This window comes from Drosophila erecta, unplaced genomic scaffold (genome assembly GCF_003286155.1).
Source record: "Drosophila erecta strain 14021-0224.00,06,07 unplaced genomic scaffold, DereRS2 tig00000055-arrow-pilon, whole genome shotgun sequence".
NCBI classification, from domain to species: Eukaryota; Metazoa; Arthropoda; class Insecta; order Diptera; family Drosophilidae; genus Drosophila; species Drosophila erecta.
Window position 1 is genome coordinate 20304811 of NW_020825200.1, and position 19104 is coordinate 20323914.

The 19104-nt window shown below is 46.0% G+C and overlaps 8 protein-coding genes across 14 annotated transcripts; 3 read left to right on the forward strand and 5 right to left on the reverse strand.

Annotated features, from left to right (window-relative positions):
* Positions 1 to 87: 87 nt before the first annotated feature.
* Positions 88 to 3307, forward strand: LOC6541647 (D-glucuronyl C5-epimerase B). The gene is made up of 3 exons (XM_001970712.3): positions 88 to 561; positions 623 to 2001; positions 2080 to 3307. The coding sequence occupies exons 1-3, from the start codon at positions 463 to 465 to the stop codon at positions 2444 to 2446; spliced, it is 1845 nt and encodes a 614-aa protein (XP_001970748.1). The 5' UTR covers positions 88 to 462; the 3' UTR covers positions 2447 to 3307.
* Positions 3308 to 3366: 59 nt separating this feature from the next.
* On the reverse strand, positions 3367 to 4437 carry LOC6541572 (coenzyme Q-binding protein COQ10, mitochondrial). 3 transcript variants are annotated; one of them, XM_001970713.3, is made up of 3 exons: positions 4218 to 4437; positions 4007 to 4111; positions 3367 to 3953 (listed from the first exon to the last, which is right to left on the reverse strand). In XM_001970713.3, the coding sequence occupies exons 1-3, from the start codon at positions 4280 to 4282 to the stop codon at positions 3500 to 3502; spliced, it is 624 nt and encodes a 207-aa protein (XP_001970749.1). In that variant the 5' UTR covers positions 4283 to 4437; the 3' UTR covers positions 3367 to 3499. The 3 variants fall into 3 exon arrangements, 2 of the variants coding, with proteins under 2 accessions (XP_001970749.1, XP_026834073.1); XR_001448647.2 differs by having other exon boundaries at positions 3862 to 3953; positions 4210 to 4433; XM_026978272.1 differs by lacking the exon at positions 4218 to 4437 and having other exon boundaries at positions 3367 to 3940; positions 4007 to 4072.
* A 289-nt stretch (positions 4438 to 4726) lies between these two features.
* Positions 4727 to 5372, reverse strand: LOC6541253 (UPF0545 protein C22orf39 homolog). Its single transcript, XM_001970714.3, has 2 exons — positions 5217 to 5372; positions 4727 to 5165 (listed from the first exon to the last, which is right to left on the reverse strand). Exons 1-2 carry the CDS (start codon positions 5286 to 5288, stop codon positions 4767 to 4769), a joined length of 471 nt encoding a protein of 156 aa, XP_001970750.1. The 5' UTR covers positions 5289 to 5372; the 3' UTR covers positions 4727 to 4766.
* A 13-nt stretch (positions 5373 to 5385) lies between these two features.
* On the reverse strand, positions 5386 to 9391 carry LOC6542959 (transcription factor Adf-1). Of its 4 annotated transcripts, none has more exons than XM_026978269.1 (4): positions 9203 to 9391; positions 8885 to 9073; positions 6450 to 6743; positions 5386 to 6390 (listed from the first exon to the last, which is right to left on the reverse strand). In XM_026978269.1, the coding sequence occupies exons 2-4, from the start codon at positions 9045 to 9047 to the stop codon at positions 6086 to 6088; spliced, it is 762 nt and encodes a 253-aa protein (XP_026834070.1). In that variant the 5' UTR covers positions 9048 to 9073; positions 9203 to 9391; the 3' UTR covers positions 5386 to 6085. The 4 variants fall into 4 exon arrangements, with proteins under 4 accessions (XP_026834070.1, XP_015014703.1, XP_001970751.1 ...); XM_015159217.2 differs by having other exon boundaries at positions 9191 to 9391; XM_001970715.3 differs by having other exon boundaries at positions 8885 to 9391.
* A 424-nt stretch (positions 9392 to 9815) lies between these two features.
* Positions 9816 to 11156, forward strand: LOC6543208 (tetratricopeptide repeat protein 4). The gene is made up of 2 exons (XM_001970716.3): positions 9816 to 10500; positions 10558 to 11156. The coding sequence occupies exons 1-2, from the start codon at positions 9871 to 9873 to the stop codon at positions 11116 to 11118; spliced, it is 1191 nt and encodes a 396-aa protein (XP_001970752.1). The 5' UTR covers positions 9816 to 9870; the 3' UTR covers positions 11119 to 11156.
* Positions 11157 to 11170: 14 nt separating this feature from the next.
* Positions 11171 to 14486, reverse strand: LOC6540980. Its single transcript, XM_001970717.3, has one exon. The coding sequence runs from the start codon at positions 14284 to 14286 to the stop codon at positions 11821 to 11823; it is 2466 nt and encodes an 821-aa protein (XP_001970753.2). The 5' UTR covers positions 14287 to 14486; the 3' UTR covers positions 11171 to 11820.
* Positions 14487 to 15408: 922 nt separating this feature from the next.
* LOC6540984 (geminin) lies at positions 15409 to 16408 on the forward strand. The gene has a single exon (XM_001970718.3). The coding sequence runs from the start codon at positions 15630 to 15632 to the stop codon at positions 16215 to 16217; it is 588 nt and encodes a 195-aa protein (XP_001970754.1). The 5' UTR covers positions 15409 to 15629; the 3' UTR covers positions 16218 to 16408.
* A 202-nt stretch (positions 16409 to 16610) lies between these two features.
* Positions 16611 to 18695, reverse strand: LOC6540990 (zinc finger protein 2 homolog). Of its 2 annotated transcripts, none has more exons than XM_026979330.1 (5): positions 18574 to 18695; positions 17823 to 18511; positions 17373 to 17765; positions 16769 to 17315; positions 16611 to 16707 (listed from the first exon to the last, which is right to left on the reverse strand). In XM_026979330.1, exons 1-5 carry the CDS (start codon positions 18583 to 18585, stop codon positions 16654 to 16656), a joined length of 1695 nt encoding a protein of 564 aa, XP_026835131.1. In that variant the 5' UTR covers positions 18586 to 18695; the 3' UTR covers positions 16611 to 16653. The 2 variants fall into 2 exon arrangements, with proteins under 2 accessions (XP_026835131.1, XP_001970755.1); XM_001970719.3 differs by having other exon boundaries at positions 17823 to 18522.
* Between the last annotated feature and the right edge of the window lie 409 nt (positions 18696 to 19104).

Here is a 19104-nt window from a genome sequence, read left to right on the forward strand (position 1 = left end):
AAATTGACACCAAGTAAATCTTAACTGAATAATTCAAAACAATTTTTTAAATCTTTAAGCTACAGATTTAAGTAGCTTGTTATCGATAGAATACCGTGCATAGGCCGCCCAAGAGCGACCATTTGTCCATATGTCAAAACATTTGCTCATCTGTATCGTAGTTTCTGTGTTTTCGCAGTGGTTCGCCGAGCAAAAAAGCGAGAAAACCAGTACAAATCTAAGCAAAATATGATTGGGGAGCACTGGATGCACTTGAAAGATCGACGTTGGATGGCCTACGACTGAACACAAGAGGCTACATGCTCGGCAGGTGGAATTTTATCCTCAGAAGTAGTGAAGGAAACATACGCGCACTGGGGCACCATTGTCATTTTGTCAGCAATGCAACTGCCACATGAACGCAGTTTTATATTTAGAGCATGACTCACCTGGGAAACAGTTAGAGAGCCCGCCCTCAACCGGATGTCCAAATATCTAAGCAGTCAGAGAGATGCCATTTCCGCACCCGCGCTCCCAGTAAGCAGGGAAAACCGGGAGCTACCAAAATCCCAGGGAGTCAAGGTAACAATGTCTATTTCTTCCTGCAGCTCAGCTGGCTAATCTTAGTACCTGAATTCTTTAGCAACGCGAGCCACTGGTCTTTATCATCATGCGACTGAACCTAAAAGCCGTGCTGCTCGTTCTCACAGTGGCTGTGGTGGTGATCACTCTGGGCGTATATATGCGCTGCGCCGCCTTCTCCTTTTCGCCTGACTTGGTGCGCCCTCTGGACCGAGCCTCAAAGCAGTCCTCCAGTGGAGGAGAGGCTACAGCGCTGCACGACATTGAGTGCTCCATTAACCAGGAGTACACCGTGCACTGCAAGCGAGACGAGAACGAAAACGAGGTGTACGTACCGTTTTCCTTCCTGCGTAACTACTTCGACGTCAGTGGAGCAGTTTCCACCAACAGCAATGAGGTGGCCAAGTTCAACTGGATGCACAGCACAGCCAAGGTTAACCTACCCAGGGGAAAGTATGATGCGCGCGGCGTCTTTATGTACTTTGAAAACTACAACGTGGAGGTGCGCGACCGGGTGAAGTGCATCAGCGCCGCCGAGGGCGTTCCAGTGAGTACGCAATGGGAGAAGCGTGGATACTTTTACCCCACGCAGATTGCCCAGTTTGCGCTGTCGCACTACAGCAAGAACCTCACAGAGCCGGCGCCTAGGGTCCGTGTGTTGGAGGACGGCGACGTTAACCAAATGGAATGGACTACGCCCAAGACCAGCAACATGACCCGCATCTGGCACCATAAGTTTAACACCAGCGTTGTCCAGTTCGAGACGGCACCTGGTTACGAGGGCGTCATCACCATTGCTCTCAACCAGACGTTGGACCTTTTGCTCAGCGTTGATCTGCTGCTGGTAACCAATAGCAGTAGTCTCATGATCACCGTCCAGAATCGGGACACCCGTCACATCTACAGCCTGCACTACATACCCGCAGACCTGCTGCTGAGCGTGCAGGATACAAACATCTACTATGGTCTGGGAGGCTCGGCACTGAACAAGTGGCGCCACATCACCCGAGACCTGCACATCGACCTCCAGAAGGGCATCCTGGGTGACAAACGCTCGCCGCTAAAGGTACGCCGCTCCGATCTGGAGGTTATATCTATTGGCTTTTTGGGCCTAGGCTTTTTCGACAATATCACCTTGTCCACCAGTGACCATCTGGCTCACTTTTACGACGCGGCTGAGTGGTTCGTCCACAACCAGGACCCTAAGACTGGTGGTTGGACCAATCCTGTGCGTCGTAGCCTTAACGGCTTTGTCGAACTGCGCCCGGGGTGGATATCAGCCATGGGTCAGGGGCATGCAATTTCTGTGCTGGCACGAGCCTACTGGCATTCCGGCGGAGATGAACGCTACCTTCGAGCCGCCGCAGCCGGACTGCAGCCTTATAGGGTATACTCGCGGGACGGCGGCGTTCTGGCGCAGTTCATGGACAAGTTTTACTGGTGAGTACAAGATCGCTTTGCTTAAAACCACTTAAAAATTGAATGTATTTATAATCGAAATTTGTTCGGCTTTTTCAGGTACGAGGAGTACCCCACCACGCCACCCTCCTATGTGCTGAACGGCTTTATATATTCACTACTGGGTCTCTACGATCTCAACAGTACAGCCCCAGGCAAAATCGCCCGCGAGGCTGGAAAGCTTTTCGCTCAGGGCATGTACTCGCTTAAAAAGATGCTGTTGCTTTTCGACACTGGCTCCGGCACCAGCTACGACCTGCGCCATCTGAGCTTGGGCGTGGCTCCTAACCTGGCGCGCTGGGACTACCATGCAACGCACGTGAACCAGTTACTTCTGCTTGCCACCATCGACAGCGATCCACTAATTGCACAAACTGCGGAACGCTGGAAGGGCTATATGTTTGGTCGTCGGGCAAAGCACAACTGAGAACTAAAGAAACTGGCGGTCTATCGCCGTCGAAAAAGTGATATTTTTTAGGGCTTACGTATTGTGCTTAACCATTCAAAATGGTTGCACCAAATGAAATAGTTTCGTGTTTCTATTGTGTTATTTCCGCCCTCGTATGTGTGCTGAAGTCCTTATTTAGCTTGTCTATCTGGGCGCTTAGTGTTAAGCTGTTGTACCTTTACCTTTGATTGCATTATCAGTTGTTGGCCTCGTCTACAAAAATTTGTTAGTCACCTATTGAAAGATTAATTGTTTGCCCAAGAGGAGATGCACGCGAGCCCTCTGAACAATACTTTAAATGAATATTTAGACACTGACCGTTTTAGTTAGATTTTTTACTGCGCAAACAAAGTAGAGTTTAAAATTACACTTCCCTGTATAAAGTAATATAGAGCTTAGCGTGCTAGATGTAGAACGTAGTTGGTATCTGTTAGATACAATCGTAGACTCTTGTATTTAGCCTCCCGTGTAGAGGTAAAAGTAGCGTTCCCACTTAATACTAACTGCCCCGAACCCAAATAACGATGCACGATAATAACGACTTGTATATGATAAGCCTGTAATGTAATGTATTGTAGTGTATGCCACTCAAGAATATTGTGTACTTCTCGCCACCTAAACGATGCCATTCCAAACGTAATTTTATTTTAAATCCTAAGTTTTCAACATCGCCGAGAGGCCGTCAATTAAGCAAAGAAATATACCCTTTGGAATATAATCTTCGTATCATTTATGTGTGTCCCACTACTAATCCCAAAACGAGACTGTTAACGAAAATATTTGATTTTCAATATTATGTTAAGTGAACCAAATTAAAGTACTTAATTTATGTTCTTTGCACTCGTCTGTGTCATTTGTCTGTACATTTTTTGTGGACCGTTCACAGATATTCGTTGGTGTTCGTTTATACACAAATTGATAGAGAATTTATTTACAATTTTGTTAATTGTACTAGCAAAGAGGTTTGTCAACGCAACGTACACAACTTTAACTTATATCACTAATGAAACTACATCCGCGCAAATCATCTGGTCAGGACCGCTCCGAAGTGAGCACGTGGGAGCGAATTGAGGGCGGACCACTCCGTCGACGCACCTCCTGGATGAAAGCGTTTTCCATTTGATCGCAGATAAGGTCAAAAAATATGTTGGCGACGTTGCTGTGCAGGAGAGACTTGAATTCGAAGGAGACCTTGAAGTCCAGCACGCAAGAGTTAGGTATGTCCTTGAGGCCCGGCTTAAAAGACCACTCATTCAGCAGGTAGTTAAACAGGCGTCCATCGTGGCATTCAGATTTAACCAAACTGGGCGGCACTAGGGTCACCTGCGAGGTGTATGCCTCGTTAAGCGGCGGAAAGCCGACGATAAGGTCAGCTTTGAAGCCTCCACTTTCGTGGCTGTGGACATCGGAGCGCTTCACATACGGCACGAACTTGTGGTAATTGCTGACGTCGGAAACCACGCTGTACATGTCCTGCATGGAGTACCTACAGTAGACGATACCTGAGAAATGATTTCACCAAGGGCGCATTTCACTTACCCCACAAGCTCCTTCTTAGTGTACCAGCGGTGTTTTTTGCGGAAATCATTGAATGTTATGTAGGACCGGTGGATGCTGCTGGAGAAACTGCGCTGCTGTCCTCCGCTGCAACAGGATAAGAGCAATCTGAGTGTCACGATCAATTTTGTTGCCGGAATGTTACGGTTTTGGAGTCGGCCTCGGGTTATGTAATTCACATTTACCTGCTGACCTTGTTTCAATAAGGGGCCGTAGGATTCTGACGTCCAGGGCTTTCAATGTGCTACCCTTTAGCATTTTAGGCAAAGCTGGAGCGTCGGGTTGCGGATGCGGAATAGGTAGGTATATCAGCCAGTATCTGAAGTATCACCACAAATGTGTCGTCAATTTAGCTATTTTGTAGCTAGATTTATCTATTCTCAGCAGTACTGCTTTTCCACCGTTTAGCATTGCTCACAAATTTTAAAGTGTAAACAAATTATATGGTTCGTAATCCTAATACCTGGACTCTTTTGAAGCTAAGGAATTTTAGGAATTGTTTTTCACTTAACGGTTTGATGAAACTTTTAAGTTTAAAAATATATTTACTTTAGTTTTAATGGCGTATCAGCTGCATATATTTAGCTGAATGGAGCAGCTCTGCCCGAAAGAATACAGCTGATACGAGCGCTGCCAGACCGCCGATTATTTAAAACCATTGTTTACGAGCTGGAATCTTTAAAGGATAGTGAAACAGCTTCCTTCTTTTCTTAATTAATAATTTACATTTTTATTATTATCTTCACATGACCGTACACAGAGAGCGCTCCTCTCCTTGTGGCGCCGCCTGACCAGACAGCTCTTTTTGCTTAAGCTCAAGATAGGTATTCTCATTTCGTTTCTCCATCCACTCCGGCAGAGGAGCAGCCCAATCCTGCGGTGGCTCCTTTCGCTTCTGCCAAGTGTCGTTGGCGAAGTGGGCTCGTAGGCGAATCTTGCGACGCTCCTCCTCGCTTTTGATCACCGCTTTTCCGGCATCCACATCGTTGCCGTTGGACTGCTGATAACGTTCGCAGTTCTGGTAATCAGTTAGCCACTGAGAGCAATCTGTGTCCTTTCCAAATACAAAGTACTGGTGGAAGCGCGCCTTAAAGCTTGTGCAGTCGTCGTACTCCTCCTTGTACAGATGACAGGGGCGTATCTGTAAAGGGATTCCTAAGTCTCGGATCCGTAAACGTAGCTGGATACTTACAGCCCATACGTCATCTACTGATTCCACTGATTTATTTGATTTTAAGTCAGCATTATCCGATTTCGTGGCCATTTCAATTACATAAAATCAATCCTTAGTCCGAACAGCTGATTCTGTTTATGCCGCTGGTTCGCGGCGTTGCCATATCACCCCGATTGAAACTAGTCGGTCTCATTTAAATGTTTCATTTAATACCAAATAATTGCACAATTAATCATTGAAAATGTTTCGCAACTGACGTTGCCGGCAACTATTTCGATTTTATCAATGTAAAGTGTGTAATATGCGCTCATTGTGAAAAAATGTGTTTTATGTTTCCCTCTGTAACACTTAACTAAAGTATTTCAAAGTATCTTTCAAGAGTTTTCAGCATATTACAACAGAACTTATAAAATTAAAATAACTTTTACGTGTGTACTTAATTGTAGAGCTAAGACCCGATGGCAAATTACAACTAAATCGTCGTCAAAATGTACAATACGCTGCATATAAAGTGTTTCCACGGTCTTTTAACAGGCTACATAATTCTAGAATCGCTATTTTCAATCGCATTTTTTTTGTACAGAGCTGAGAACTGGGCGCGAATTAAATCACCGATCATTGGGCCAACTAAGCATATAAATATATATGTTTGTCTACGTGTGGGCTTGGGGAAGTATCATTACGCGTTATGGTATACGCAGTGGGCAGTTACGTCTAATGTTAATCTGTAGTTTGACTTTAAGACCTATGAACTAAAGAAAATGACCGTACACGACCCCAAGCCCGTGTAGATGTGGCTGGCCGTGGGTCCATCTCGTTTGATCTCAGGGCAAAACGCTCTCCAGTTGGAGCAGCTGCAGCAGCTGCCTGTGACAGCCGCCCGACAGTTAGTACTTGTTGTGCTGTGCCAAAAGCTGCATGTCAGTCAGATACTTAATGATGTGCACCTTCGCCTCGGCCTTTTGTCGCACGCCCAGCGTGTTAAGCATGTCCGTGACTACCATGCCAAACGACTGATCCTCCGCGCTGACCGCCTGCGAGACATTGTTTTGGAAAATCTTGATGGTGTTGAGCATGTTGTCGCTGTGCTCCTCCTCGCTGCGCTCGCGTTTGAGCGGCGGCTCGTAGAAGTATGGCTTTTGGTCCTTGCCCACGGCAGTGGCCAGCTGTGCATCACTGGTGACCGTAATTTCTGTAAGAGACCGAAGTAATTAGCGGATATCTCAGGTGCTTAAATGCTGGTTCACCTACCATGCGGATGGGTCAGTGCCTGGGCTGAGGTTGTGGCGCTGCCATTGAAAGGCTGTGCAAATATATCAACGACGGTCTGTTGCTGCGCCTGCTGCTGCTGCGACGGATCGGCCACCTGGTTGGCGTTTTGACTCCCATTGGCGCACTTGCCGAGCAGCGACTCTCGGTACTGCCGGATGGAGTCAACCAGGAATTGCATCTGCTTGAAGTAACGCCAGCGCGATTCCTGACATAGTTTCATCTCGCGGGCGAACTTGTCGCGCAGGCTTTTCCAACGTTTCGTACATTTTTGTTCTAAAATGAAAAGTGATTTGTTGGTACATGATTATTAAATGTCCATTATTAATAGTTTTTAAACTGATGTTGCATTGATGCAACATGTTTATGGTTAAGTGACTTCTCTTAAAACTACTGAGAAACAGTAAATATGGGTTTTAAAAATGTGTATCAACATGAAACAATAACATATTTGAAAATTTTCTGACTGCCTTTCTAATAACTCACTTTAAAAATAATATGTTTATCTATATGACAAAAATTGTTTATTAAGTCGAAAATATCACATTGTTCCAACGGCTATCTTAAACAATTAAACGGATACGCTGCCTGAGTTCTTAAATAGACTGTTCACTCTAGGACGAGACACTTGGTTTATGCAGTGTTCTCCGATCCGCAATGGGATGAATATATTTTCCAAATTCATTGTAACTCTAGATGCAAAAGGTTGAAAACTACATATAAAAAAATGAAGGTAGCCTTTTAAGTACACATGTATATATATTTTTGATCAGGATTACTAACCGTGTCGATACGGTCATGTCCGTCTGTCAGTTTAATAATTTTAATTATTATAAAGCAAAGGATAGATATACAGATATACTCTTGCCAATAATAAAAATCGTCACTGTACATATGTGTGTATGTATGTATCTTATCGTTTAACCCGTCAAATGATTTATAAAGTACATATATTTATCTTTATAAATGTAGTTACATTCGAAAATAAAAAGGTAGATTCGTTGAATAAATGAAGTGTTTTTGAAAATATTACATACGTGTATGTATACATACATGTACATTTTCTTCGAAGACCTGTTCCTAACAAACAGCGCACACCTGCAACTGTTCGCAACGGTTCAACGAAAAGGGTTCTTCAAGATGTTCTGGACTACTGTGATCTAAAACTGTGCAGGCACTAGAACTATGCCATCAAACCCACCCCAAGAGAGCGCCTGGTAGAAGCATCAAATCGGCAACCAAAACAAACCGTTGGCAGCAGCAGCGGCGGTGGCAGAAGGAAGGCAGCGGACAGCAGCTTCCCAGCGCCAGCAGAGACGTTGACGTGACGGTGGCTGTGACGTCGCCGAGTGGCTACTGCCGACTTCGACTCCCGCTGCCCGTGGCCTCTGCCAGGAGACGGAAACCTGTGGCATTGCTGCTGGCGAGACTTGGTTGCAACTCCAGCTTTCGAGCCACCTACTTGCATAATCGAAAGCGGATGAGGTGCTGCGATTTTTGCGAAAATTTAAGGTTCGATTAAAGGCCGTCAAGGGGGTGGGGTGAACGGCACATTTTGTTGGTATACTCATGAAAACGAAACGAAAGCTGTCAGGTCGGTCTCCGGTATGTACAGTGGGGCTATAAAGTGTTGGCACAGCTGTTTTAAATTATTTTTATCTACAAGTCCTTCTAAATACCTTCTTTTTCAGGCTTTGGAATTCCTAAATAATCTACAAAGTAGTTTGTTTCCTTCGAAAAACTGTGTAACTTACATATGTATATATTTAACCCATAAATACGTGCAAAACTCTTTTCCGCCACTGTATGCTGTATGTATGTATACGAGCTTGTGTGAGCGAGCCAGCTGTCGCAGCAGCGCACATCGCAGTCGCAGTGTACGAAAATAAACGCTGGCGCAAGCAGAATGGCTGCGGAGCAAGCGAGACAACTACTGCGACGCGACGGCAAAGTACAGCAACTTCAAAAATATCGACTGAGCACACTGCTACAGCGGTCTTCACACCGACAGAGCGGGCAGGAGCGCAGTTCGAGCGCCCGAAAGGGGCGGTAATTTTATGACAGATATAAAACTAGCCACAATTCCACTAAAGATTATTATCTAGTGAACAGCATTCCTATTTCTATTTATATTGTTTTGATATTATTCGCATAAAATGCCTTTTAGAAGCGGTTACGGTCTGCACACCCTCACCCGACTAGATCCGTCCCTGCAATTTCCTAACCATCAGCCAGCTACTGCGCCGCGTCGCCGTTCACTTTTGCGTCGTTTTCTGTCGTCGTCGTCGACTGACTTGTCCCGCTCCCTGCGACCCGCGCCCGTACAGAATTAATCAATTGGCTGGTTGGGGCACGGACCGAAGACGGCAGACAGAAAGCAGAAAACCCGTAGCCAAAACCAGCCGAATTTCACTTACCAGGCACACCGAGCGTTTCGGCGATTTGTTTCCAGGTCTGGGCCTTGCGCACAAAGTGCTTGTAATTGTAGTGCGACCTGTCGTATATCACTGGGTTCAGCTTGACAGCCTCGATGAGATTGAGATCAAACTGCTGCTCAAGATTGGCATCCAGCTTGTCCATCTCAATGGCAGCCGTGAGGGTATGCACTGAGGGGACAAGACGGGGAAACAAGAGTTAATTTAGCGGGGACGAGACGGACGTGGACTGGGTCGGATCCCAGTTCCAAGCTGGGCACTCGGGCTCCCGCTGCCGACGACACTCACTTTGCTTCTTACGTTTGCTAATTGTTGTTAAGTATTTGGCGCGAACGCACGCTCGGTTTGTTTTTATTTTGATAGGTTTCTTCTGCGAGGAAGGAACGTCGACGTTTTAATTTTATTTCTCAGTCGCGTCTCTGCCAACGGTACGTCTCAGCTCAGTCGCGTCTCTGCCATTTAGAGGTGGCAAAGCGCCGATTATGGCATTAACGCATCGATTCATATAAAATTTCGATATTTTATGGCGACTATCGATGTTTCTGAGCCATCACGAAGGCGCTGATTTATACAGAGAACCTCATAAGCCTTAAAGTTTATTATCATAATTATTTGTTATCATAATGCGTTTTTACTTTAACTCCTTAAAAAAAGAACATGTGCGTTTATCGATATACGGAGGGTCACCTTTATTTTAGGAGCGCCACCTTTGGGAAATCTGTGGCACCTAATGGCGGTTCAAGACCTCTTAAAGCATTTCATAAATGACCGTAAATCAGTATACTGCCTAGTTTAAGAGAGCCTTGTTAATAGACTAATAACAGCTATCTTTAGAAAGGTAAAATAAGAAAAGAACATACGAAAAACATTCTCTTACTAATTTAATTTAAAAGAAAAGTATTTCGATCAAGTTCAGTTGGTATATTATAACGGCTCGTCTGCGGTCACACTGTTTCAGATTGGACTAAATGGAACAACTGGCGGCACAAAAAAACTGGACGGATGAGGAGCGTCTGGAGCTGGCGGCCCAGCTAGATGCGGAGCTGGATGCGTTCATCGATGGCCTGGAGAAGAAACGGTACGAGGAGGGCTGGCCGGAGGACCGCTGGCAGGAAGAGATGGACAAGCACCCGTTCTTCATGAAACGTGCTCCTCAGCCAGGCGACGACGTGCATCCGATGTTCGAGGGCTTGCAGAAGCTCAAGTACGATCCAGAGGAGAACACGCGCGACGAGCTGGCGCTCAACTATAAAGAGGATGGCAACTTTTACATGAAGCATAAGAAGTTCCGCATGGCAATCTACAGCTTCACCGAGGGAATCAAGTCCAAGACGGAAAATCCCGACGTGCTAGCCGTTCTCTACAACAACCGCTCGGCCGCTCACTACTTTATCAAGAATTACAGATCCTCGCTGAGCGACGCCCAGCGGGCTCTGTTCTTTAAGCCGGACTACACAAAGGCCCGTTGGCGGTCAGCACAGTGTGCGTACGAGTTGGAGAGATTCGATGTGTGCACTCAGATGTGCGAGGAGCTGCTCGAGGTGGACGTCGACCACAAGGAGGCCAACGCACTGCTGCACAAGAACAAGATGAAGAAGGTGAGAATGAGTCATCCAACCGGAGGTCAACCTACATAATACAATTGATTTCCGCAGCTCGAGATGGAGCGCAATCAGCGTAAGGAGGCTGCCGAGGCAAAGCGTCGGCTTACACGTTTCCACAGACTGCGCGACGCTATCGAGCAGCGCGCCATTAAGTTTGACGATCAAAAAGTTGGCAAAAGGGCTACCTTAAGCGAGGAGCTCCTTCGGCCTAAGTTTCTGCCTTTGGAGGACCATCCAGTGCACCTGGAGGAGGACGGCAGCACGCTGATCTGGCCGGCTGCTTTCTCCTACCCCGAGTTCCTGTTTAGCGACTTTCAACAGCAGCTTCCAGAGACCGCCACCATGCGGGATTGCTTGGCGACGTTGTTCGCCGAAACGCTCCCATGCGACAAGGCACAAAACTACCGGCTGGGTAACGTGCACGTGTACTACGAGAACCGCAAGGTGGGGTGCGTCCACAAAGTGGACGAGGAAAAGCAGCTCGCCGATATAATCGCCGAAAAGGGATTTTTCGTTTCTGGTGGCGCCCTGCTCTTTTATGTGGTGCCTAAGGATTCACGGGTGGAACAGGAGTTTATAAACCAACAGCGACGACCCATGGTTTACAGCTGAGACAACGGGAAAATAAAGTGGTTCGTTCTTGAAAACAATGAAAGCCTTTCAGTTGCTTGTAAAGTTTACTTCGTTTTTGTGGCATATTTTATTTGTAAGCTTATGGTTTAGTCACGGTACAGTTCAGCATCGGTTATGCTACCTTGAAGCATTTTATTGTAAGTTTAACTAATTTCTGATATGTGGTGCAAAGCCAAAAAGCGTAGATTGGGCTACGCCGTCACAAAATATTTGTTGCGGCGTAAGCCTATCTTGGTAGACGATCATTTGTAGAATTGAAAATTGTTTAGCTAAATTTAGTTTTTCTTTAACAACAAGGCGCCTAAATGAGTCAACAATATGGGTTTAGCTTAATACGTATAAAAGCGTTTTTGTAAATTTTCATAATTGAGCATATTCATATGTATAAATCTTAGACATTCATCGTTGGTTCACAACAGTAATACTAGGGGACCCCTCCAAGTGGATCCGGATATGATTCGTTAAAATACATTTGACAAAGCAGGATGAATATATAAGGCTTAAGACTAAGTGCATCGTGGGAAAGCGTATTACATACTCGGATAACATAATAATAATCAACTCGTCGAACTAATCAGATCACATTCACAAACAACTACAACATAAATAGCGACATTGGTAAATAGCAGTGTGTTTTCAAAGCAAAGTGTGGAAGTGGTACGAAAATCGGAGAATCAACTTTTATTGCTGCGGCGATGGTGGATTTCTGTGCAGGACACTGTTGAGTCTCATCTTCAGCGGCGAAAAGTCAATTTTCTTGAAGCGTGGTAGCGAGGCGAACTTTTTCATAGTGCCTCCCTCGGGCTGCAACTCGTTGGACGCGGCCACGGACTGAATCATGGGTTCTTGGCGCGCTGGTGCGGGCAAGGGTTTGTTAGGCGAATGCCCGATTTTGGCCAGCGTCGCATACTTCTGCAAAAGACGACCCGTCTTCTCCGCCGCTTGAAAGCGATCCTCGTACTCCTTCTCGAGAATTGGCTGTACACAGCACCCGTTCGCCACGGGAAAAGCTGACGCTTTCGTCTGGCAGGAATCCTCAGAAGCTTGACCATCATCAAACTTAAAGTCAATGTTCTTCAACACAGTCAGGTGCAGCAGTTCGTCATCCACGCCTTCATTGTTATTGTTATTGTTGCTTTGGTGGGTATTGTTGCTATTGGTGCTATTCGGACGCTTTACCGGATGGGTGACTGCATAAACACTGTCTGAGATTTTGTGGGCGGCAGTCTTTTTGGTTGAGATTTTAGTCCTAGCTGATGATGATGAGATGGTGGCCGCCTTGTGGCGCTGTTCAATGATCTGCTGGGGCGAGGAAATGTAAAGGTTCTCCTTACGTTCGCGTCGCAATTTGGAACTGACTAAGTGCCTGAAACTAGGTCCATGTTCGGTGGGACTGCGTCGCTTTGACTTGAGGGTGTCGCAGCTGTTCGGATAATAGGAGGGTATTTTGTCGTCCACACTTATAATCGACTTTCTTGGTGTCTGGTAGTAGTTCTCCTCCTCTGGTTTCTGTTGAAAAGTTTTGTCCTTGGGAGTTCCCTTCTGCGGCAAAGCTGGCGCCAGAGGAGATTCGGTGGGTGTGCTCGTGCTCAGTCCAAAACCGGTGGGCTGCGCCTCCAGCTCCTGTGCGGCCTTCACAGCCAACAGGTTCTCGTAGAGATGCTCCGCAAATCCAGCTGCCGCTGCTCCGACGGTACTGTTCAGGGAGCTGCCATGCATGGCTTCGTAAATGTCACTCTCGTTGGCGTTCTGCGTCTTGGTGGGCTGATCTTCCGTGTTACAGCTGCTGGTGGAGGAGCAGTAGGAGCCCGTGGAATATCCGGAGGAAGTGGACACCGTGCTGCCGCCTGGCTGCCCACGCAGCTCTTTTACTGTCGCCTTTAAAATGGGTGCCATTACACAGTAACCCGTAAGGTCGTCCTGTAGTATCTTATTCTTTTTGAGCTGATTACTCTGCGGAACAGCTCCATGCGATCCGATGAGATTGATGGTGGACGTGTTGCAGGCGGAAAAGTTGAAGTTGTAAGGAAGTTGCTCAGAAACATTCAGACTTTCCAAAGAATCGGCCTTGCCCAATTGGCTAGTTATCTGCGCAACAATCTCTTTCCGAGAGATCGGTTGAATGACCGACTCATCCAGACTAATGTTTAGCTCCATGCTCGATTCATGGTTTTGAGCTTCGAAGTATTCGCCAAAGGTGTCCAGCAGATTGAGTTTGGACAGGTCCGGACTTGAGAAGCTATTGCGCTGGGACTTGCTCAACTGGGATGTGCGCTTTACCGGAGGCACAGGCTCCGGCGTTGGGGCATTCTCATACAGTGGCAGGGCCTCCTCGCTGGGTTCATTAGCCCCCTCGCTGCTGCTGCCGGAACGCTTTTGACGTGAACTTCCGAACAGGTTGTCCAGCATATTCTTGTACTTCTTCTTCTTGGCCAGCTCCGATTCGGGATTGGTACTGGACCGTGCAATTTCTCCTAGCTGGGCGCACTCAAAAGTGTTTATTCGCTGACGGTAAGGATGAGCGGGTAGCGGAGGCGGTGAAGGAGTCTCCATGACTGATGGCTTCATCTCCTCGTAGATGCCGGAGGCAATTGAGACGCGGGAAATGCGGCTGTCGTCAAAAATTTCCTCGTAAATCTGCGAGACTCGCGGCGAGAGAGCGCTAGCATCGAGGGTTTCTGGCAGGTTAGGCAGCGGGCCCAGACCTCCGGGACCCCTGCTCAGCCGGCGCTGCTCCAGAAAGACCTGGCGATAAAGCTCCAGGTTCTTGATCGACTTTCGAATCCATTTCATATGGCGCCGACAGGAAAGATCCGTTTCCAGGGCGAAATAGATGAAGCAGTCCCGCCGGTTCTGCGTCCAAAACAGTCCGTATGAGTGCTGCTTCGTGCGAGAGGTGGCCAAGCTCAAGCTGACGCCCGGAACGTTCACGGAGACGCTAATGGGTTTAGCGGGATGACATTCTTGGGAGTATGACTCAGTCTCCATCGCTTGGAAACTGAACCGCAGGAAGCAGGGCACACACTTAATGGCCTCTATTTTCACCTGGCAGCGCGTCCACGTTTTGTAACGCAGAGCCACTGGACGCTTATCGTGTGTATCCAGCTTGACGTCCATGCTCATAGAGATTTCGTTGTGGTCCATCATGGAACGACTGCTCCGGGGTGGGGCGGGTGAAGGTGCAGTGTATGTGTTGCGAGTGGAAAATAAAAAATGTAAACGATTTATATCCGCTACTCCGAGAATTACATCTTTTTTGCGACTGGGTGGAGCTCTTATCGGCTATTCTCTTATCGCACGTTTATCCTTCGTGTCCTCGTGACGTGACTGGCGTTGCCACCTGGCGAAATATCACAGCAATTGCGTTTTAAGCAGAAGAAAAATATTAATTTTTAATTCAAATCTGCCTTTTCCTTGTTTTTCTCCTTTATAATCAACCAAAGCTAGGACTAGACGCATTTAAAATTCTATTTTGTCAATGCCGGTTTGCTAACACTTTAGTAAGCTTACATTAGATGCTAAGCTTAAACCACCCATGTGTTTTAGGGGTCTTTATATACTTTTAAACGTCCATCTAAAATGTAAGAATTAATTTTTAAAAGTATTTAACCCAGCCTAATATTTTATTTTTACATTTTGGATACTAGCCAAACACCTTTTCATAAAACCGACTAGAAGATATTATCAAAATTATTTTTGTTTACAATCAATCTGATTTTCACAAGTTACATTTTTTAAAACAATTAAATAAAAATTAATATCCTACGTACTTTCTACTTTAAAGTTATTTTATTAAATACATAGACGAACCTTAAATATTAAATTTTTTGGCAATAATTTTATGCATTTCCTTTAATTACGTTTCATTTCTACATACCGACATTGGTGAATATTGGATACATATTGACTGAGTAGAAATTATGATTTGCAAAATGGTTAAAAATTTAACTTAATAATTAAGAAGAAAATTGCATTTTTGAGAATTTTTATCATCAAGTATATGTGTATCTGTTAAAAGTCTTTTGAAAGTGTATGACAGCAAAATAGATCATTTTTAAGGTATCTTATAATAATAACAATTTATTATATTTCCAATTTTGTAACAAAGGGTTGACTTTTATCGCTAAAAACTGTTTGCAAAACGAAGTACAGCAAGAAAAACTTTTTAGTTTTGTTTTATGTACAAACTTTAAGATTATATTTTTAATGATAAACGTCTAACAGCAGAAACATTCCCAAAATAACATAGAAATTTTCTGTGAAAGCCGTGAAACGAAAACCAGGGATGGAGCTGGATATGATGCATCCCCTTAAGCAAACAGTGTTGGGCAACAGCACGCGGCATTGGCATTTTTTGGCGGCCATTACAACGAGTGGAAAACGGTGAAGCGTTGTGAACAAATTAATGCATAAACAACCGACAAGCAAGTAGCACAAGCGCTGCCGCCCGACAACCAAACCCAAAGAAAGCACAATACACAGCTCCGAAGATGTCTTCGAGCGCTGCCAGGGTCTACATCCAAGTTGAGACAGAGGCCGAGCAGAAGGAGCACCTGAAGCAGCAGCGAAAGACCCTGAAACCCTTGCAGGGCAACGTCAACGACAAGGAGAACCTCACTGGTTCAGGGCGCGCCTCCATCGTGGATCAGCTGAGTCGTCTGAAGGCCGGCGTCCAAGTCGCGCCCAAATACGGCAAGCGCAAGTGCGTGGACACGGCCACCACTGCGTCCGCGACATCCACAAGGGATGCGGATACCCAGACTGAAGCTGAGGCCGTTCCGCTTGGCAATGCTGACAAGCCCATCACGGCGGAGGATCTCACCAGTATAGCCGAACCCGGCGAGAACTACTACAAGCTGCTAGCCGAGCAGCGGCGACTGGCGCTGGAGGACTCGCTCACCGAAAACCGACATCTGCACGAGCGCATCGAGGGGCTTGAGGAGGAGATGGACACTATGCGCCAGGAACTGGACGAGGCCAAGAACCTGGTGGAAGTCCTGAAGGAGATATGCGACGAGGACAACAGCGATGTGGAGGAAGACGACGCCGCGGGTGACGAGGGCAAGAACAACGCCTAAGCTACACACCAATCACACGTTTTTTAGTATAAGGTTTTAAATTTATTTGTAGTTAAATATCCCTGTTCGTAAGTAAACACAACGGCCTGGTCTAATTGTACGCCAGCAATATATTTACTTGTTACACACCAGTTATAATCCTAATAAAAAATACAAAGTCCTAATAAAGTTTTACAAGTGCTAACAGAATATTTAATTTTAGTTTTCACATAAGCCAATCTGGCGTGGTCTTTGTATAAACGTTCCGTTTACAAGTGCTCGATTACAAATATTGAGCGCTCTTTACCTTCCCATACAGAAACCACTCATCCAAATAGGAATATTGTACCGAAACCGTTGGGTTTCAATGTGTGGCAGCTAATTAAAAAATATTATTAGGTACAAAACATTTTTAAGACAAATATTTATTTGGAAGTCTTAGTAAAAGTGTAAACTGCTACTTAAGCCAATCTGTAATAACTTCCTCGCTGTGGAAGTTATCCACGTCAAACTGCCATAAAAGGAAAGAAAATAGTAGGTTTGGCAAGGGAAACAAAGGACTAGTAACTCACCTCAACGCAATCTTCGTAGGTGGGAACGGAGCCCGCGACGTCTACGTCATTTACCACGGCGTTAATATAAGCGGCATCTGCCTCGGCGGCCGCTATCAACACCGCAGTCTCGGAATCGTCGGGCTCAGCGACTTGTGCAGCTTCAAATGAGGTTGAGGGATTTTCCTGCTCCTCCACCAAGCCGTGAGCCGACTTCATGTGCAGGCGCAGGGCGAAGATACGCGCGTACTCAGCTCCACAAGTATTGCAATAGAACTTCCCAGCTGCCTGGTTCTTGGAGGTCTGCGCCCTCTTAAGGGCCGGCGTACCAGTGCCGACTCTTCCTTTGGTGCTGACGTCCTTATGGGTCTGCATGTGATTCTTGACGGCGTACATGGAAGAAAAGGGGCGATTGCACACGGCACACTGGTAAGGCTTGGTATGGGTATTCTTGTGGGCGTACAGCTGCACGGAGGTCCGAAAGGACTTGGGGCACGCATCGCATGAAAACTGTCGTTCCGAGCTGTGGATGCGCAGGTGGTGGGAGTACACTTGGTGCGATTTAAAGCTAAAATAATAATTGATTTAAAATTATTAGTTCCTGAAGCTTATTATTCTTACCCACCGCTTGTTGCAGACGGTGCACACATACGGCCGAATGTTGGTGTGGGTACGCAGATGAAGGGTTAGGGAATAGGACACCCGAAATGTCTTGCCGCAGACTTCGCAGGCGTAAGGCTTTTCTCCGGTGTGGACCCGTTCGTGCTTGACTTTTTCAAAGGGGCGGGTGAACACGCGCTCGCAGTATTGACAGGGAAACCCGGGTTTCTCCTTATCGAGACTAGTACGCTGGGTTAATCTTCGGGAGGCTTCGGATTCGCGAGGTTTCTCATGGATTTTTTGATGCATCTGATAGGTAACATCGCTATCAAACTTCCGGTTGCAAATGCTGCACATAAAGTCACAAGTTTCCTGTTGGTGCATCTGTTTGTGTATCGTCAGAAGGGTCTCATCAAAACTGGGAAAGAAGGAAAGGATTCTAGTTATTTCTTTCGATTGCAGAAGTTAGGCATACCTCTTGTTGCATATTTCGCAGTAGAACTGGTCCAGCTCGCTATACTGCTGATGGGCCCCAATGGGAAGGGCGTCTTGAATGCTCTTGGGAGCTCGATTTTCATGAATGCGCATGTGGAATTTAAGAAACTTGTCCGAGCTGAAAACAGTGTTGCAGATTCCGCAGCTAATGACGGATGATGCGTCTTTTGGACCCGTCCTTGCATAGACATTAGCTAACTTTCGCCGGGCGGGTGCTTTCACTTCGCCAACTTGTTGGCTGGATCCTCCGCCTGTTTCCGCCCGCGGACATATGTGTTCCTCAGCTCTATTTCGATTTTCGAAAATGCTGTGGCAATCGTAACAAAAGTAGCGATCGGAATTGCTGGGCTCGGTTTGGTCGTCCTTCTCCGTTTTCCGTTCCGAGTTGGCCGGAACTTCCTCCACCAGCTCCCAGAGGGGCACGTCTGCGTCCACAATGTCCTCGTCACCGACCTCTTCCAAAATGCAATCTTCGGCGACTTCCTCGACGAAATCCAATTCACCGCTGGCGCCGACGCAGCAGCCGGCCTGCGAACTGTGGTCTCTGTCGTAGGACTCAGTGTCCTCGTATACGTTGCCGCAGCTCTCGCAGTAAAGGAATTCCTGCGGCAATGAACCTCCGGGGAAGTGTCCATCCTCCACGTGGAAGTTCGGGTTATTCTCCTCGGCCTGGTTGGACGCTGCAAATGTACGTTACTTGAAGCTCATGCCCACGGAAACAGTGCACTTACATGACATGGCATTATTTACTGCAAACTTTATTTACAACAAATTATAATGACCAACAGCAATAATAACAAATGGTTGGTGGAGGTCGAAGCGTTGCCACAGGGCTTGTTGTCTATTAGCCTTGTAACTGGGTGGCAAGTCTTTCAAACAAATTTAAAACGTTCACTTGCAAAATGTTGAAAATGTTCTGAAATAAAAATGATTTATTTATCAGATTTACCAGACGAGAAATATGATTATCCCACACATATTTAAATTTCCTTTTTTAAAGTTTATTTTTCAAATAATATTTATTCTTCTTTTAAAATCTAGAAGATTGATTCGTTGAGAAAAACATACCAAATTTTAAAAACTGATATAGTGGGCTAGTCCATTCCTCATAATCGTAAGCCCTGTTGAAAAATCGAATATTGGAAGCTGAAATATTTAAAAGATTGATTTCCATACTCGAAATAATTGGTGCCTCCACTGGTCCCTAGTGTTGATAAACAACGCACACAAAGTACCAGTTCCGAGTTTTCCACCCAACATTG

Bases quoted from the DNA above. Each gene is read 5' to 3' on its own strand.
- LOC6543208 (XM_001970716.3), top strand. From the start codon at position 9,871: ATGGAACAACTGGCGGCACAAAAAAACTGGACGGATGAGGAGCGTCTG. The intron at 10,501-10,557 runs GTGAGAATGAGT...TGATTTCCGCAG, and splicing joins ACAAGAACAAGATGAAGAAG to CTCGAGATGGAGCGCAATCA.
- LOC6541572 (XM_001970713.3), bottom strand. From the start codon at position 4,282: ATGCTAAAGGGTAGCACATTGAAAGCCCTGGACGTCAGAATCCTACGG. The intron at 4,112-4,217 runs GTCAGCAGGTAA...ATCCTGTTGCAG, and splicing joins CGGCCCCTTATTGAAACAAG to CGGAGGACAGCAGCGCAGTT. The intron at 3,954-4,006 runs GTAAGTGAAATG...CGTCTACTGTAG, and splicing joins ACTAAGAAGGAGCTTGTGGG to GTACTCCATGCAGGACATGT.
- LOC6540980 (XM_001970717.3), bottom strand. From the start codon at position 14,286: ATGATGGACCACAACGAAATCTCTATGAGCATGGACGTCAAGCTGGAT.
- LOC6541253 (XM_001970714.3), bottom strand. From the start codon at position 5,288: ATGGCCACGAAATCGGATAATGCTGACTTAAAATCAAATAAATCAGTG. The intron at 5,166-5,216 runs GTAAGTATCCAG...ATCCCTTTACAG, and splicing joins CAGTAGATGACGTATGGGCT to ATACGCCCCTGTCATCTGTA.
- LOC6540984 (XM_001970718.3), top strand. From the start codon at position 15,630: ATGTCTTCGAGCGCTGCCAGGGTCTACATCCAAGTTGAGACAGAGGCC.
- LOC6540990 (XM_001970719.3), bottom strand. The intron at 17,766-17,822 runs GTATGCCTAACT...CTTCTTTCCCAG, and splicing joins TGCGAAATATGCAACAAGAG to TTTTGATGAGACCCTTCTGA. The intron at 16,708-16,768 runs GTGAGTTACTAG...CTTTTATGGCAG, and splicing joins CCTACGAAGATTGCGTTGAG to TTTGACGTGGATAACTTCCA.
- LOC6541647 (XM_001970712.3), top strand. From the start codon at position 463: ATGTCCAAATATCTAAGCAGTCAGAGAGATGCCATTTCCGCACCCGCG. The intron at 562-622 runs GTAACAATGTCT...TGAATTCTTTAG, and splicing joins CAAAATCCCAGGGAGTCAAG to CAACGCGAGCCACTGGTCTT. The intron at 2,002-2,079 runs GTGAGTACAAGA...CGGCTTTTTCAG, and splicing joins TTCATGGACAAGTTTTACTG to GTACGAGGAGTACCCCACCA.
- LOC6542959 (XM_015159217.2), bottom strand. The intron at 6,744-8,884 runs GTAAGTGAAATT...TTTTCATTTTAG, and splicing joins CGAAACGCTCGGTGTGCCTG to AACAAAAATGTACGAAACGT. The intron at 6,391-6,449 runs GTAGGTGAACCA...GGTCTCTTACAG, and splicing joins GGCACTGACCCATCCGCATG to AAATTACGGTCACCAGTGAT.